This window comes from Gymnoscopelus braueri (genome assembly GCF_963280865.1).
Source record: "Gymnoscopelus braueri genome assembly, chromosome: 4".
NCBI lineage: Eukaryota > Metazoa > Chordata > Actinopteri > Myctophiformes > Myctophidae > Gymnoscopelus > Gymnoscopelus braueri.
The window spans coordinates 36,240,733-36,258,232 of record NC_137605.1 but is presented as its reverse complement, the minus strand read 5'-3'; the positions used below and the strand labels follow the sequence as shown (position 1 = coordinate 36,258,232).

General features: G+C 42.3%; 1 protein-coding gene across 2 annotated transcripts in view; it reads right to left on the bottom strand.

Annotated features, from left to right (window-relative positions):
* The window catches only part of cdkal1 (CDK5 regulatory subunit associated protein 1-like 1), a 326,254-nt gene that overhangs the window by 191,822 nt on the left and 116,932 nt on the right, over window positions 1–17,500 (bottom strand). For both annotated transcript variants that reach the window (XR_013933115.1, XM_080427624.1), the window contains exon 8: window positions 6,828–6,931. Coding sequence is in view for 1 of the 2 variants with exons in the window: in XM_080427624.1 (XP_080283750.1) it covers window positions 6,828–6,931 (104 nt within the window). In the remaining variant the exon portion in view is untranslated. The remainder of the gene's footprint in view (window positions 1–6,827; window positions 6,932–17,500) is intronic.

Here is a 17,500-nt window from a genome sequence, read left to right as displayed (position 1 = left end):
TGGCAAACAGTCAGTGTTGAGACGCACTGTGAGCTTTGTGCATCGTCTAGTTTCAAGGTATTAAATGTAGAGTGAAAAAAGGAGGGACCCCAGCAGTGGTGGAAAAAGCACTCAATGTTTTACTTACTGTAGGTAAAAGTATCAATACTGCAATATAGAAATACTTTGTTACAAGTAAAAGTCCAGAATTCAAAATGTACTTGAGTAAAAGTACAAAGGTATTGGCATCAAATTGTACTTTACGTACCAAAAGTAAAAGCACTCATTATGCAGAATGTCCCATTTCAAGTTTTCAAATGTATAAAAATCTTTTGAAAATAACAGATCTACAAGCTCACAATGCGTCGCATCGATTGTAATAATAATAAAAATCTACAAAGTAACTGAGAAGTAACTAGTGACTAAAGTTTTCAAATAAATGTAGTGGAGTAAAAGTGCAATATTTGCCTCTGAGATGTAGTGGAGTAAAAGTAAAAAGTATTGGAAATTGGAAATACTCAAGTAAAGTACAAATACCTCAAAATTTTACTCAAGTACAGTACTTAAGTAAATGTACTTAGTTACTTTCCACCACTGGACCCCAGTATAGAGCCCTGGGGGACTCTGGTCAACTCAGTACAGGGATTAAGTGGTCAGAAGGAGCCAGCGAGCCATGTGGCGATGATTCCTGGCAATCTTTGGCAGCCTCGTCCATCTGTGTGTCACACAGCTTCCTCACAGCCGTGGCAAACAGGAGGTGACACCTGTCACAGATGTTGGAGCTAGCCAGCGAGCTAAAGCCCACATATCTGTCTGTCTGTCTATCTGTGGCGATCTGTCACATGCCATCCAGCCTCAGCCAGTACGCCAAGTCATGTCTGTTCTGCTAATATCTGTGTGAAACACTAACACTGTGTGTCGGGTGGTACTGTATGTGCATAATGCGCGCATACAGTATGTGCGTGGGTGTATGCAATATGCATAGATTTGTGAACGCTATATTTCCATCACAAAACGAGCTTATGCTGATGATGAGCTGATAAGAGCAGTGAGATTTGACCTTCCAAACATGGCTCTGTGTCCAAATATCTAAAGTGTTTTACTTGAACCCCATGTATAAACCAGCATTATAAAATGGGCAGTTGTAACAAAGCATTCTGACTGTAAAAATTAACCCAGTAGGGTAGAGCCTAGAACTCGAAACCACGTCAGGAGTCAGACAGCCGATACATATGTCATGTCAGACACTAACGCTATGTGTCATGGGGGGTGATAGCGGTGAGTGATAGCGGTGGTGTGTGTGTGTGTGTGTGTGTGTGTGTGTGTGTGTGTGTGTGTGTGTGTGTGTGTGTGTGTGTGTGTGTGTGTGCGCGCGCACACGTGCATGCGTGTATGTGTGTTTAAAGCGTATAAAAGTGTCAAATCCCTTTTTCTATGTCAAAGACAGCCTATTGACGGTCGGGAATGATAACCACAGAGGGGGGTTGAAGACCATGTTATGCAGAGACCTGGTGCTTCAGCTGACTGCAGGTCTGCCTAAATGGATCCCTGCTTCCTGCAGCGGTACATGCACACTGGCTTCACACAGGTCACAAAGAAATGCAACCGAACCACTTTGCTGTACACACAACATTTTATAGCTCAGGCCAATCCATTGCCAACATTATGATTTGGTTACAGCACATGGCTGTGTGATTATATAGCCGGACCCTACATCGTTTTTTCCTCAGGTGTATTATATTGGCCAGGAAACATCTCAGAAAGTGAATGTATTGCAAGCTTCAACTGCAGGCTGATGTCGAGAGCGCGCGCGCGCGCACACGCACACGCACACGCACACGCACACACACACACACACACACACACAGCACTGAATACACAGTACACATGGATCATCATTTGACCAAAGAGAGACATATTTAATGGCATTTGTTGTTATCACATCTAAGAATAATCTCTCTGAAATCGACAGCTCTCTCATCTGAAAGTATCGCCCAGCCTCTGAGGTTTAGCAGCCTGCCCACTATGATATAGTGATCGTTTTGACCGTGGGGGTTGGGGGGGGTCAGACACAAAGCTTATATCCGAGCCTTGTGTGACAAAGTCAACCCCGTCAGTTCAGCTCATACTGACGTTGGGAACATGCTCAGTATGGGGTCCAGTTCAATCATATCTCACAGCGCTATCACTTCCATTAATGTTGACCACGACACAGTGGGGGACGTGGCACTGCAAGTGTGTGGCCCGAGTTCTTGATGTGACACAGAGCGAACACACACCACAGGTATTGAATTGTTAGACCAATACCAATTAGCCAGCAGACAAGTCTGGCTAATATGACGCACAGTGAAAATCCTGTGTGTTCAATTAACTCTGGGCCCATTTGGTTACAGTCGTACGCTGTCAAAGAGTTACAAATGGGTAAATGAACACCAAGTATTTCACTGTATCCCACTCATAATCAAAAAAGCAAACACTGGACAAAATGAGAAAATGGGAGAGGAGGATGGCAATCATAACGGGCAGGCTGGTTCTGGATGAAGGGAGCTTGTTTACTGTCATTCATCAACCCAAGTCCACCGTCTCTCTGCCACAGTAATTCAGAGAGACAAACATACATAGTGTACACGTCAGAATGTCACAGTCTCACTTATGCACACATACTTATCGGCAAACAAACCAACAGACGCGCACATATGCGCACACACACACACACACACTTTTCATTTCCGACATCTATCCCCAGTCCCCTCCATTACCTCCCTGCATTACTAAACTCTTCTGATGTAAAATTATACATTCAGACATTTGAATAATTCACATGACTAAAAGCCTCTCTCTTTTTTTCAGAGGGAAAGAGAGCTATTTACCTCAAATCACATTTGAATAAATCCCATAAATCCTTTCAAAGTTCCCAGAGATAAACCAATCAAGCACCCCTGACTGGGGTTGGCCGGCCAATCAGAATTAGCATTCATACTCGGAGCTGCGTTTATTCGAAAACATCAAATAGCAAATCAAATTGTGGGTTTGCCTATTTGCGAGACTCAATTTGTTTCAGATAAGAAATAGGTGGCTAATAGAGAGAGAGAGGGCGAGCGAGCACATTGATGTTGTAATGCAATTTCAACCGTAGCAGAAATATTCAATACGGGAAAAGAAGATGTGAGCTCCGTCCATAAATATGGACTGATCATTTAATTCACACGACGAAAAAGGGCAGAAGACAGGAAAAATACATCTCATATTCTAATTCAAGGCCAAAGAGTGCAGAGAAATCTGTGTGATGCGAGTGTGCACAGAATGTGCATGCATTGTGTGTGTGTGTGTGTGTGTGTGTGTGTGTGTGTGTGTGTGTGTGTGTGTGTGTGTGTGTGTGTGTGTGTGTGTGTGTGTGTGCGCGCGCAATACGTGCAGCTCGTCATGAGCTACAACCACACTAAAGTACGGTATAAGCAGAGTCTCGTGTCACCAAACTATCCCTCTTTTTCTCTAACTGCTCCTTTTTATATATTGCTACTGTATATATCCCTTCTCTCTCCCTCTCTGCATCAGAAGTACACTCAGGTCTACAAGATAGACGCAAATCATGTTTCCCCAGTTAGTCTCTCACCATGTAAAGATTGAACAGGCAGTAACCCCTGCTAGCTTCCTCTTTTTCTGTCACCCTTGAACACAACAACCAACTGTCTAGGACATTCATGTTTCCTGTATTCTAACGGATTATACACATGCACGCACACACACACACACACACACAAAAAGAACAAATTGTGTTATATTTACAGATTCACACAGAGCACCTACAAACACGCTACTTGCAATCAAACACGAACACCTACTGTATATGAGAACAGTAACACAAGTAAAAATGTGCGTGTGCGCGCACACACACACACACACACACACACACACGCACACACGCACACACGCACATTTCCGGTCTGTGATCGCTAGTCACAAGTTCCTGCTTCTTGTTGTTCACACCAGTCTGACACGTGAGTGCGCAAAACAATAACATCTAAAAAATTGCCTTGTTTATTAAACGGCCGACTTCCTCCCAATGTGAAACTCTACCGTATCTTACACCCTCACCCCTTGTCCCTGTCTCTTATAGCACCCCCCCCCCCCACACACACACACACACACACACACACACAAACGTACACACAAACACAAAAAGGTCAAAGCAGATGCTAAGTGAGCCCCTGACTGCCCAGCCCAGAGCAATATACTGGCAAATTTACAGCTGTTTCGAGCAAGGTTCCGCATGTGGTTTAGACAAACATGCCCTTGAAGAGTACCATACAACTCCTTTTTCATGGGTCCTTACACAGTGAACTGAAATATATAGACAGGCATAAGTATACATGTGCACAAAACATACAACTAAACTACTACTGAAGTACCACCACCACCACTATTACATTATCAATAATACTACTACTGCTACTACTAATAATAATAATAAAAATACAAGGGTAATGGGGTCATGGAGAAATTGAGCACGCACATCCCTAGAAATAAGCTGAGTATCCATCCATAAACTTGCCCTTGACTGACCTGCCTGTGGCACAAGAGCTGCTGTGCAGTGAGAAAATGCTGGGAGTCTAGTCTTAGAGAACAGATGCTGGGGCTAAACAGCTGTTCAGCGGGCATTCAGCTAGCACCAACTGGCATGGCCCTCCACCCAGGAACAAAAACACAAACATGTGTTGGTAAGACCTCCTTCCAATACACACGCACGCACAAAATGCACACACGAGCATGCAAACTTTTACTCAGTGCATAAGTTAACTCATAATGTCACTAATCATTGAACTGACATTTCAAGATTCAAGAATTACATTTGTTACATCTTACATAGATTTACACATTCTACACAAGAGTAGAATTATTTGGTTTTGTCTGCTCTACATTGTAGCAAGTTAGCAACAACAAAAATAAGAATTAACTAATAATAACAAGACATGAATAACATGAGATTTGTTGCCATTAGTTTCAAAATATGAACAAACAACATGGATCAGAATCATCTCATCGTGATTTGATGTGTATGTGAACGTGTGTGTGTGTGTGTGTGTGTGTGTGTGTGTGTGTGTGTGTGTGTGTCCACATGCACATGAGTTCAGAACAGAAAAACCTCAAGCAGGCTGAGCTGAAGATTACCTTCAGTTTGCTTTCAGATTCAGATTAGAGAACATCATTGCATATCCATATGAATTAAGCTATCACTCTAATATAAATCAAAAATAGAAATAGTAATAATTTGCGTAAGAGCTACTGTCCATGATTCAAAGTTGTATTTGTCAGTCACTCATACAAGTATGTGCAATTAAATATTGGTTTGAGCATGCTCTGCAGACTGTGCTAACAATATATGATACAATACAATGGAGTGGAGAGGGTCAAAGAGTTCAAATTAACATCACTGAAGATCTCTCCTGGGCAGTGCAGACAGAGCGGGTGGTGAAGAAAGCACAACAACGCCTCTACTTTCTCTGAAAACTGAAGAAAGCTGGCATGGGTCCCAAAGTCCTAAGAGCTTTCTATAGAGGCACCACAGAGAGCATCCTGACTGGCTGCCTCACTGCCTGGTATGGCAGCTGCACTGACCTCAACCGCAAGGCAATGCAGAGGGTTGTGTGGACAGCCGAACGCATCAGCGGATGTGATCTCCCCCCCATCCAAGCTCTGTACGATAAACGCTGTGTCAGAAAAGCTCACGGAATCATCAAGGATCCGAGCCATCCCAACCACAGACTGTTTGAGATGTTTCCGCATGGAAAACGGCTACGCAGTCTCAAAGGCAATAAACTGCAAAAAAGCTTCTTCCCCTGTACCAGAACTATCCAGGGCAAAGGGAAACGCTAACCCAGCCCCTCCTTTAAGTAAAGTGACAACATTTTACAATGGTTATTAGCAATTATACCATCAGTATAAGACAAAAAACACCACAATGATTATTAGGGATTTGTGTTAGTAGAAAGTGTCTGGATCAGTGAGTGGACTATAGTCCATTCTCTCAGTCGATCAAATTCTCTCCGAGTGGCGTCCTCTCCCCTCGCCTCCAAGGTAGGGAAGGAATCAAATGGGATCCCAATGGTCTGGCAGCACCTCTTCTGCAGACTCTCCAAATCTTGAACTGTTTTTTGGCGGACGGCCCAAAGGTGAGGCATATTCCAGGACTGTTCTGATAAAGACCACTTTTACTGTAGGTCTGTACATCTGAGGGGAATCGTGCTCATTTGGCAATGCTTAGATAGTGAACCCTTGGCTGAGTCTTCTTCAGCATGAACTGAACCTCTGCGTCCCATGTGAGGTCAGAGAAGAGCTGTAATTCACCACTCTACTGCCTGGTTGCTCAAAATGATAGGAGGAATGTGTCTGTTTTGAGGCTCCCTAAGACTGATGACCATGTCCTTTGTTTTTACAGTATTGGCTGTGAGGCAGTACGTCTGCCACCAGGCTGTAACTGCGTCAACAGCCGCTTGGATCTGCACTCAGTGCTTTCCAATCCTCTAAAAGACAGCTGTGGGTGTTTTGCCTGTGTGTGTGTGTGAGTGTGCACGTGCGTGTTGTTCCTTTCAAAGAGGAAGTATCTTGTGAAGCTTCAATAGCACATGGACTGTGAGGAGGGGAGTCATAGAATGCAACAAAACATCCTGAGCACCCCAAAAGAGTGTGTGTGTGTGTGTGTGTGTGTGTGTGTGTGTGTGTGTGTGTGTGTGTGTGTGTGTGTGTGTGTGTGTGTGTGTGTGTGTGTGTGTGTGTGTGTGTGTGTGTGTGTGTGTGTGAGTGAGTGTGTGTGTGTGTGTGTGTGTGAGAGAGAGACAATAGAGACTCACCCTGGAAGGATTGCGTGGCTCTCTCCACTAGCTCATCTATAGGGTAGCTGGCCAGGTCTCCTCTGGCGTGCTTCGTCTTACAGTAGGTACACGCATTCAGACACCTGCAAAGTACACACAGAGACAACGCAGAGGGTTACAGAGTGTTTGGACACACTAGTCAATATGGGTGTTGTTCTTTGGTGTTCTTTGGTTGTCTTTTTTGAAAGGCTTGTTTATGTTTTTTTTGGTTGCACTACAACCACACCACTAGGGGGCAGTTAACATGTTGGTGATGGGTCATCATGGTAAACAATGTCAAATCATAAATAAGACACAGGTGTACCACCTCAAGTGTGTTTTGGACTGAGGGATGTAATGGTTCTTACTGCAAAATGAATAATGTAGACTAACGCAATTATTTAAAACAAAACAGTAGGCTAAATTCTAGCACAAGTACTATCATTGCTAAGGAAAATACATTCTACAATCTACAGTACAACAACAGCAAGACAGAAGTGAGAAGAAGTGAGCACCAAAGGATTAACTAAACGTAGATGTGTCAAGAGCATTCACCACTGCCAATATCAGTGTTGCATCGCCAATATCAGTTTTGGGCCGATTGATCACAACCTTTTACTTACTTATGTCACAACATGCACTATACCATATGTGTGCATGTGTGGGTTCATGCATTCTTAGTGAGGGAGGGAGGGAGAGAGAGAGAGAGAGAAAACGATAAACATCACATATACAGGAGATAGAGAAAGGGCAAATATGGTGACAAATCGCTGGTCACGTTAGATCAGTAATTGCCATTTTCTGACCGTATTTTTTATGGCAAAGACCGAACAATGAAATCCCCTCCGGACATCATGACCAGTTAAAAAACCCACGGCAATGTATTATTATCACTGCAAGTAAGATTCATTTCAAATCCTCTGCTTCTCTCAGCAATTACTCTCTCTCTTTCTCTCTGTGCGAGCAATGCGCACACACATCGGAGACACTTTGACAGGAGTACTGTGAGAGTTTCTGTGTGGAACTGTCACAAACCATTTAATGAAAACATGCAAGCTGTGCAAGTTGCAACGCTAAGTTGTCCTACTCCTACCACAAATCAATAATGCACGCGCATTTGAAGATGGAGCTGTCCAGGTCAAACCAGGAAGATAATCATAAAGATGGATACATGTACATGGAATGCACATGCACTAGCATCCCGTAGAACGTAACATTAACACTTTAGTTGAAAATCGTTATGAGTTACTGTACAAAATCTTCACAAAAATCAACTTTCACAAAGTTGCCCAAAGAGACACAGGCGCACAACATAATTATGTCACCATAACTGTGAGTAGCCTATGTTTTGATTTATTGCTCGCCAGATGAACCAGTAAACGTTATGAAAGATTTGCGTAGACATTTTGATTGCTCATTATTCTAAATAACGTGTTCTTATCATTAGACGCAGCCACGAACAGAACTGCATGATTGTAACCTAATGTAGATAATTAATTCTCTTTAGCAAGAAGAGGCAGTAAAAATGTTCTATTAGCCTCCTCCTTTAAATTCAAATAATGGTCAACCCCAAATATAAGGCTGTAAATGTTGTTATTCGCTACGTTTAAGCACCTGCTCGTCATTCATGTATTAAATATGATTATGTACGTAATTTTTTTTTGCACATGTCCGGTAAACTGAAATCATTCTGGACATGGACGGGAATTAAAAATTCTAGCACGACCTATGTGACAAATATTGTGCATTCCAACACATTGCCAACGCATTTCAATTGTGTGTAAAATGTTTTTGTGTATAAAATAAACAATTAATTCCTTAAGAGTAGAAAGGGAGGAGAAGAAAGGATAGAGCAGACAGACTGTCTTTTATGTTCTAAACTCTGAAGACGCCGTCAGAGTTCAGTGAGCTTCAAAGTACTCAGTCAGTGATTCACTTACAGCCGGAGGCAGACCAGTGGAGGGTAGAAACCTTACCACGCATGGCCTGGACTCAAACACCCTCATGATGTTTTGGACACACACAAAAAAGAGAAAAAGAAAACAAAAAAGGGGAAAAAACACAATAAAATAAGAACAAAATGTTTTAATGAAAATAAGCAACAAAACAAAAAGATTACTTTAAAAGAAAAATCATGGTGGTACCAGAAGTGTACTGAAAGATAAATGGGGTATTTATACCACATTCTGCCAGGGGCAGAGAGAAACTGTACTCAAAGGGGGAAAAAAGTAAAAAGGTTTTACACCAGAGCCAGCGGCAAGCAAGTAATATAAATACACTTCCCAGTTTGGAGCCTAGATATGCTACTACTGCAGGAGTAGTCTTTGCTTAAGCAAGGCAATCGGAGGGAATGTTGTAGGGAATCACCGCTGGAAAAAATAATATACATATTATATATATATATATATATATATATATATATATATATATATATATATATATATATATATATATATATATCCGATCTACAAGCTCTATATATATAGATAGATCAAAGAGTTGAAAGAGGAAATAAAGCTGTGGTTAAGTACTTTAATTTAATTTAATTTCACCCCATTATCATTTCATTTCTATTTTACGCAAATTTGGTCCAGTGATAAAGGGGGGGGGGGGGGGGATTAACACTACAGTTACCAGAATAGAACATTTTAGTGAGTTCCCCCTTCAGTTCCTGGCTGTTGATTTAGTTAACAGAACAGAGAACATTGGCCTGGGGCGAAACACGAGACTAACATTATAACGCGGAATAAATATGAGTCGGGGGGGGGGGGGGGGGGGAAACGTACTCAATGGTGGCTTTCACCGATCTTTTTTTTCTCTCTCTCATCCATAAAAATATCCTTACAATCAGAACAAACTAGCCCATTCTCAAAGAGAATAAATGGCGTTCTCATGACCGTGCAAGGCTTCAGTCATCTCCTTTTAAGTGGGTCCACTGTCACCCAAGTGTGACCAATACAGAACACAGTCCAACTCATCATAAGGACAACATGACCACTTACTAATAATACAGCACTACTAATGGAGGACACAGACGACGGATCCAAGCACTTCATCACTTAGTTCCTCTACATAAAGACGCCACTATATTCAAACTGTTTTTGGTTACTCGCTGCAGTTCAGCATGATAACAACATTATAAGGAACTTAGCTATGGCACAATGCGATCGAAGATCACTATGGCATTCTCGTAAACAAACATCGTGTCTGCATAACTGCATTAAGCTCCTATGGAGAAAACGATGGGGGAATTCCATGAAACTCAACATAAACAGGAAAACTGTAACTGACGCCCGACAGATACAACAGCATAGTAATACAGTGATGCCTTACAAGAGATATCGCTGGCTGTGTGGCTGCCGTGAAAACAAGAGTCTCCATTCCTATATGGTTAGTGCCTATATGCATCGCGACGCATTGTGAGCTTGTAGATCGGCTATTTTCAAATGGCCGAAATGTATATAGGGTTGAAGTGGTTAATGTATCTTTTGTAATAATATAAAAAATCTACAAAATAACTAAAGCTTTCAAATAATTTTAGCAAAGTAAAAGTGCAATATTTGCCTCTGAGCTGTAGTGGAGTATAAGTAAAAGTACTGTTTTGACGGCGCTTCTCGTTTTCTTTTTGTTGCCTTTTATTGCTGTATACGACAGTTATTGTACACAACAACATGTTGTGTACAATAACTATAAGGCCTATGCTGATTATTTGAACCATCAGTGTGGCTGATTAGCAGATGGTCCACTTGCTGTCACTTATGTCTGTGTGAAGAGTCCCAGTGCCACTGTGACCCAAGTCACAGAGTTCAGCAGCATTAGCAATAGAGCAATGAGAAAATCTCTTAGGCTGGCACACAAAAACAAAACCGCAAATGGATCCTGGTATACACAATTACAGAGTGAGGACAGCATGAGAGAAGATTTTGAACCCGACTGGTTTTCCGTACATCCACTGCTGTCAAATGGATTGTGATGGCTGTCAGTGCCTTGCTCTGTGGACCATCTCCATAGCTTTCAATCAGCATATTTTATGGTTTCCGCTGTCCGTTGCTTTTGATGGCCAACTGTCATGAAGGCAACATTTAAAACGTACCAAGCCATTTTACAGCAATATAAAAGGCGTTTATGAATTGATGTGTTGCGGTCGATCCATATACTCTCAACGAGCGTTTCATGAGCAAACCTGACATGGCAGTGATGCGAAAGTGAAACAATGAAACATTTAGAAAAACAATGATGTTGTTAAATGAGTCCACGCTTTAGTGTGTGTGTGTGTGTGTGTGTGTGTGTGTGTGTGTGTGTGTGTGTGTGTGTGTGTGTGTGTGTGTGTGTGTGTGTGTGTGTGTGTGTGTGTGTGTGTGTGTGTCAAATAAAAAGAGAAAACAGAATCTTTCTTACACTTGCACCAAAACCACTCTGGCTATTGGTTGGTGTGTTTCCAGTCTCTGTGTCCACAATAAACTATTGGCATCGGCAGCTATACAAGTGAGTGTGCGGCTATACTCCTTTATTCTTTAACGCTTGCGCCAAAAGCACTCTGGCTATACCATCTTTCACTGTGTCAATCAATTCATCCATCCATCTTTATCTATCAATCTTCTATCCATTTATTGTATATGTATGTGTCCATGTCTTTCTCAGGGTATGGTTTATCCATGGTGTGGGCACTGGAGATGGCAGCTAGGTCACAGGACCTAGCCCTGGAGAAAACACTAACAGATGGGGCCCTGTGCGCGCGCGCACACACACACACACACACACACACACACACACACACACACACACACACACACACACACACACACACACACACACACACACACACACACACACACACACACACACACACACACACACACACACACACACACACACACACACACACACACACACACACACACACACACACACACACACACAGCACCAGGGGGTCCATCCATCTTAATGTGATCAGGGCCAGCTGAGTGGATCACTCCAACATTAATCTCAAGAGACAGTTACTGTCCCGCTCGTGTGTGTGTGTGTGTGTGTGTGTGTGTGTGTGTGTGTGTGTGTGTGCACGCGTGCGTGCCCACCTTCTTTCGTGTGCATGTGAAAGCATTGGTTTGTGCTTGCATTCATGGCTGTATGTGTACATGCCTCCATCCTTGTTTGCGTGTATGTACACTGTGTACTATGTATAGCCACGGTGTGTGTGTGTGTGTGTGTGTGTGTGTGTGTGTGTGTGTGTGGGGGTGTGTGTGTGTGTGTGTGTGTGTTAGAGTGAGAGGCTACTGTACATGCACATGGGTGAAGTATGAGAACAAGGCATTAGGTGCCCAGCCCATCCCATCACTCTAAACAGACAGTGACAACTAGTCAGGCCTCAAATGGAACATACACTAACACTGACTGAAGGAGAGGAACCGTATCTCTCTCTCCGTTTCTCTCTCTCCGTTTCTCTCTCACACACACAAACATACTCTAAAGGGATCCAGTTGTACAGGCTCAAATTCCATTACTTAATTCTGTCCTCTGTGCTCCTTGCAGAGAACAGACAGGGCACCATACTCGAAGATTGTATTTGTTTTCATGACTTTGAAATGTGGCGACTTCAGATGACTCCTCGATAACAAAGAGAATGGGGGGGGGGGGTGGTGCAGGAGAAGAGAAGTGAGGTTGAAATCAGTTGTCCTCTGTTGATGACAACAGCAGCATCAACAGAAACACCAACAATGTCCCCTAAGAATCCACTCCTGCAGGGAAGATCAATCTCCATTTCAGGCACTAACAGAGTTAGACCCATGGGGTACAAGGCTCCAGAGACTAAACACTGCTACAGTCATTTATTAGCCCCATGCCCTTGAGAGTATGCATCGCCTACATACAGCACAAAACATTTAATGTAATAAATAAATAATAATATTAACACCACAAGATGACTCACTAATTACAACTAATTGAATAATCATGATTTAGAAGAAAAACAATCTTCATCTGCCTATTTATATCCAAACAGATAATTAAATAGGCTTATTTCTGCCAATGATGTAATTGTAATCTTCAGACTCGCTTCATTCAGAGTTGCCAAAAGTGAAGGACATGATGTGACGCTGATGTAGTAACATACAGAAGTAGATGTTGGTACACATGGACCATGGGTTAAAGGAGCGGTTTGACTTTTTTCTAGGGATGCACCGATATGGAAATTCTTGGCCGATACCGATGTTTAAAATAACAATTTAGCCGATACTGATACCGATATTTGTTCATTTTGTTTTTGGTGTTAGTATTTCCCCCTTTTGTGCCAGGGAAACAAATAAAACTTCATTATAAGAAATAACTGTTCAGAATCTGCAGAAACACAACATAATTAAATAATAATTTAATTTAATTAAAAATTAAATAACGAGCGTCAGCTGGACAGTGACACACTCCTCAGCTGTGCTGAACTGAAAGTGACTGGAGTCCGATATTTACCGACAACGGCAAATATCGGCCGATACCGATATGTGGCCGATATATCGTTTTTTCTTTGTCTACTTTGTTGATATTTGACTGCTAGTGAATTGACCATGCACGGATTCATGAAGGTTTTATCTCATCTTTTACCATCTACAATCTAAGATGTGACAGGTGACTCTTGAACATAATGTACATCCTGCAGAAACGCTTAAACAAGTACCAGGAGGTATATAGGCCCAACTCGCTTCCCTTTTCAGGGTTTAATCAAGTAAAACAAACCATGTTGTATGTTGCCATCTACCCTGAGGGGAAGGTGAACGTTGACAACACGTCACAGTGTAATATAGGACTGGAGATCAGAGCAGGCACCTGAGGAGTACGGTTTTCTTAATGACTTTGATGTGAATATGCTCTCCCTAGTTCTCACCGCTCGTCTTTCTCGGTCTCCACGCTCCTAATTCCCCATAATCCCCACACATCTTTCTCTGTTCAACTCTAACCCAATCTGTCCCTGCTGTCTCTGTACGCCCATTAAGATGTGAATGGATGCTGCCAATGGTGGCAGATCACCTACAAACAGTGTTGTGTTCTCTGGAGAGAGGGTACAGCAGTCAACAAAGTTTCTACACGGTGCGCCCACAACACAAGCCTCTTCTCCCAGGAATGATGCAAAGTAAAAATCCACAATGTTCATTTACCTCAGAGAGAGTACAAATGGAACCAATTTAGCTACGTTTTGTACACTCCGAGTTAAATTAACACTGAAGATTTTACTGTGCAACTCTTTGTGAAGCGCGACTTCCCCCGTTTCCTCTCCAGTCCCTGGTGAGCTTCTAACCCTTCGCGTCTTCTTCTCCTCCTAGTTAATTACACCACAGAGGTAGCTGAGGAGCTTGACGACAATATAGTTTATCACCACTGTCAAAATGAGAGAGAGAGAGGGAATAGCTCCCTGGCGTGAGGGAGAGAGAGCAAGGGAGAGAGAGGTAAAGAGAGAGAAAGAGGAGGGTGTTCGCTTGTATTGTCTCACAGTAGCCACGTCTGGGCAACAAAGAGAGGAAAGCCTTGTTATTTCTTGACACACACACACAAGGGCGCCCCCCAGACAGCGACAGAGTTCCCCCCGGTGAAGCGTCTTGGAGACGGAGAGAGAGAAAAGACAAAGAATCAGGCAGGAAAAAAGTTCTTAGCTCCACGATAAGCATTCTACACATTAATTACAAAACAGCTTAGAATGAAAACCTATGAGGCCGTGTGTGTGTGTGTGTGTGTGTGTGTGTGTGTGTGTGTGTGTGTGGGGGTGTGTGTGTGTGTGTGTGTGTGTGTGTGTGAGAGAGAGAGAGTGTGCTTTAACCCATTAAGACCGGGAACGCATCTGTCTCATTTTATATTTCTTTGGCTATTAAATAATTGCCGATATGCAAGCTTATATGAGCTTGTAGATCTGCTATTTTTGAAAAATCGTGAAAATGTGTGCAAGTCTTTGAATATGTTTTTTTAAAGCGAACATTTGTAACTCAAATCTTTGCTTCTGGGGGTCCCTGGAACAAAAGATTTTACAAATGTTCGGTTTCAAAAATATATATTCAAAGATTTGCCCAAATGTTCACGATAAAAAAAATTGCATATCTAAAAGCTCATAGCGCGGCACTTGGTGCCACGCTATCTGCTTTTTTTTTAATAACTAAAAAAAATCAAAAAATTACACAGATGCGTTCCCAGTCTTAAGGGGTTAATGAAAACAAAGGTTTGACTTCAGAGGAGAAGTGAGACTTGGGGCTCACGGTGCTCATTGTTGACAGAGGGAGAGAGGGCAGCATGACTGTATGTGTAAGCAACGTCTTCAAACTGCTAAGCTGTTATATAAGTAAACAAAAGGCCTGAAACATTTTCAAAAGCACTGCACTGAAAAATTACGTGTCCTCGTTGCCGCAAGGTTCCGCGGACAGCGGCCGCGTACGTGGTTCTGATTATAGGACAATTTGGTATCTGCAAGACATGCATGCGTTCTACACATGCACAGTTTTACGCTACACTCACAAATCTGTCATGGAGATGCACTTCTGCCCGCACACACTACTTTCATCTCTTCTGACAGTCAGGGCTATTTCTTCCCAAGGACATTGGGTTGTCTTTATAGGCTTTTAATGATTAGTTATACAGATGCGGGTATGTGACATATATCCTCACACAACCTCTCCTTCTCCTCAAACAGCTTGTCCACATTTCTAGCTTGATGCACAGTCACCCACATTTGCACAGTATGCGTGGTCATACAATCTGGGAGCCACACAGATCACTGGTGACAAAATCTTCGTCACATGACGCTAGCAATACCTCGCAGCTATGAGGATGTGGCAAGTATAATTTGGCCTTGATACTGTCATCTAACAGTCAAAGTGAAGGTTCAAAATAACAATGCCCATTGAGTCAAGGAACAAAAAAATAATTAATAAAAAATTCGAAGAAAGACATTGAGTTTAGAATAGATGCAAAAAATTAAATAAAAATAAAGCATTAAAGCTTGTCAGATAATGGACAGATAATGGACAGCAATAAATATAGGCTGTGACATCAGCATAGGCAGAGGCTCAAAAGCAAGGGCAGCTTGGAGGAAAGCTACTGTCAAATAACACTGTATAGTAGACATGTTCCTCCCAAAAAGTCAACTAGCACAAACAAACAGTAGAGAATAAATACTAACATATCCAACGATCTCTCACCATGTTACGCATGTTGTACTTGGTTTCAGATTTGCATGCATGTCGCTGTGCGTGAGTGTGAGTGTGAGTGAGTGTGTGTGTGTGTGTGTGTGTGTGTATGTGTCGCTGTGCGTGAGTGTGAGTGAGTGAGTGAGTGAGTGAGTGAGTGAGTGAGTGAGTGAGTGAGTGAGTGAGTGAGTGAGTGAGTGAGTGAGTGAGTGAGTGAGTGAGTGAGTGAGTGAGTGAGTGAGTGAGTGTGTGTGTGTGTGTGTGTGTGTGTGTGTGTGTGTGTGTGTGTGTGTGCGTGGGTCTCTTTGTACTGGCGCAGCTGGGGCCCAGTCCTCTCAGGGCTGAATCCAGCCTTTGTGTCTGACCTCATGAACTCGTTCTGTTTGTAAGTCTCGTGCTCCCCGTGCAGCCTGCTGTAACTATGTTGGCGTGCGTGAGTGTGGTTATGTGTGTGCGTGCGTGCGTGCGTGAGTGAGCACTTGCATGTGTGGGGTTAATGTTTTGTTGTACAATTAAGCTCTAAAGGTCATTACACACCGGCGATTATGCGAATATACGAAAAATTCGGACTCGTTCCGAATAATTAAAAGACGCTTTTTCGCTCCATGGAAGCTTGCATTGACTTTATAAGGTTTTAAAAAAAAACGTATTATTCGCATGAAAAAAAATGCCCCCGGTGTGTAAGGAGCTTAAGAGTGCACCACCTTCTTGTTTTGACTGTGTGTACTTATATAATATATAAAGTACAAACTATATAGTCTGTAGGTTACATACATTCATAGAGCACATCCACATGCCTCGTATAACCACAATTTAAAGTTTTGTCATTTGCAGTGATGTGTACAGTTACACTAGGTGAAACACTATTTCTACTCGTTATTAAAGGTAGGGTAAGTAATATTTTATTGTAATTTTTTGTTGCTAAAAAGGTTAAAGTACTATATTGTGATAGTAATCATTGCTACAGAGCGTTTGTTCGGTCACAGGGGTCTCTCCAGCTCTTTAGTAAACAGAATATAGTACATTTTCAGGTAGGTGACAACATTTGAGCCAATCAGGAGAGAGCACTGAAAATGCATTTTATGTTTAATAAAGAGCTGGAGAGACATGGGAGACTCCTTATATGGACAGGACACTCTATAGTAACGAGTACTATCAGAACATAGACCCATTTTGCAATTATTTGAATAATTGCAAATCACTTACCCTACCTTTAACTGAAATATCATGTTCGACAACTATTACGTTGAAAATAAGTTATTCTCTGAGCGACATAGTCATGCGATTAAGCATAAATTAGGCTTTACTGACTGCTTTATTCAAAGAGAAGCTGGCTGAGTGGCTTACTATTTAACTGACTGATTGGCCGACTGACTAGCCCACTCTACGGCTACCATCACACTGACTGACGGCCTCCACTATTAGACAGACCAGATCAGTATCTGGTCATCTGTCTACTGATTGCTTATCTTACTGACTGACTAACTGGCTGGCAGTCTGGCAGGCTGTTCAACTGTT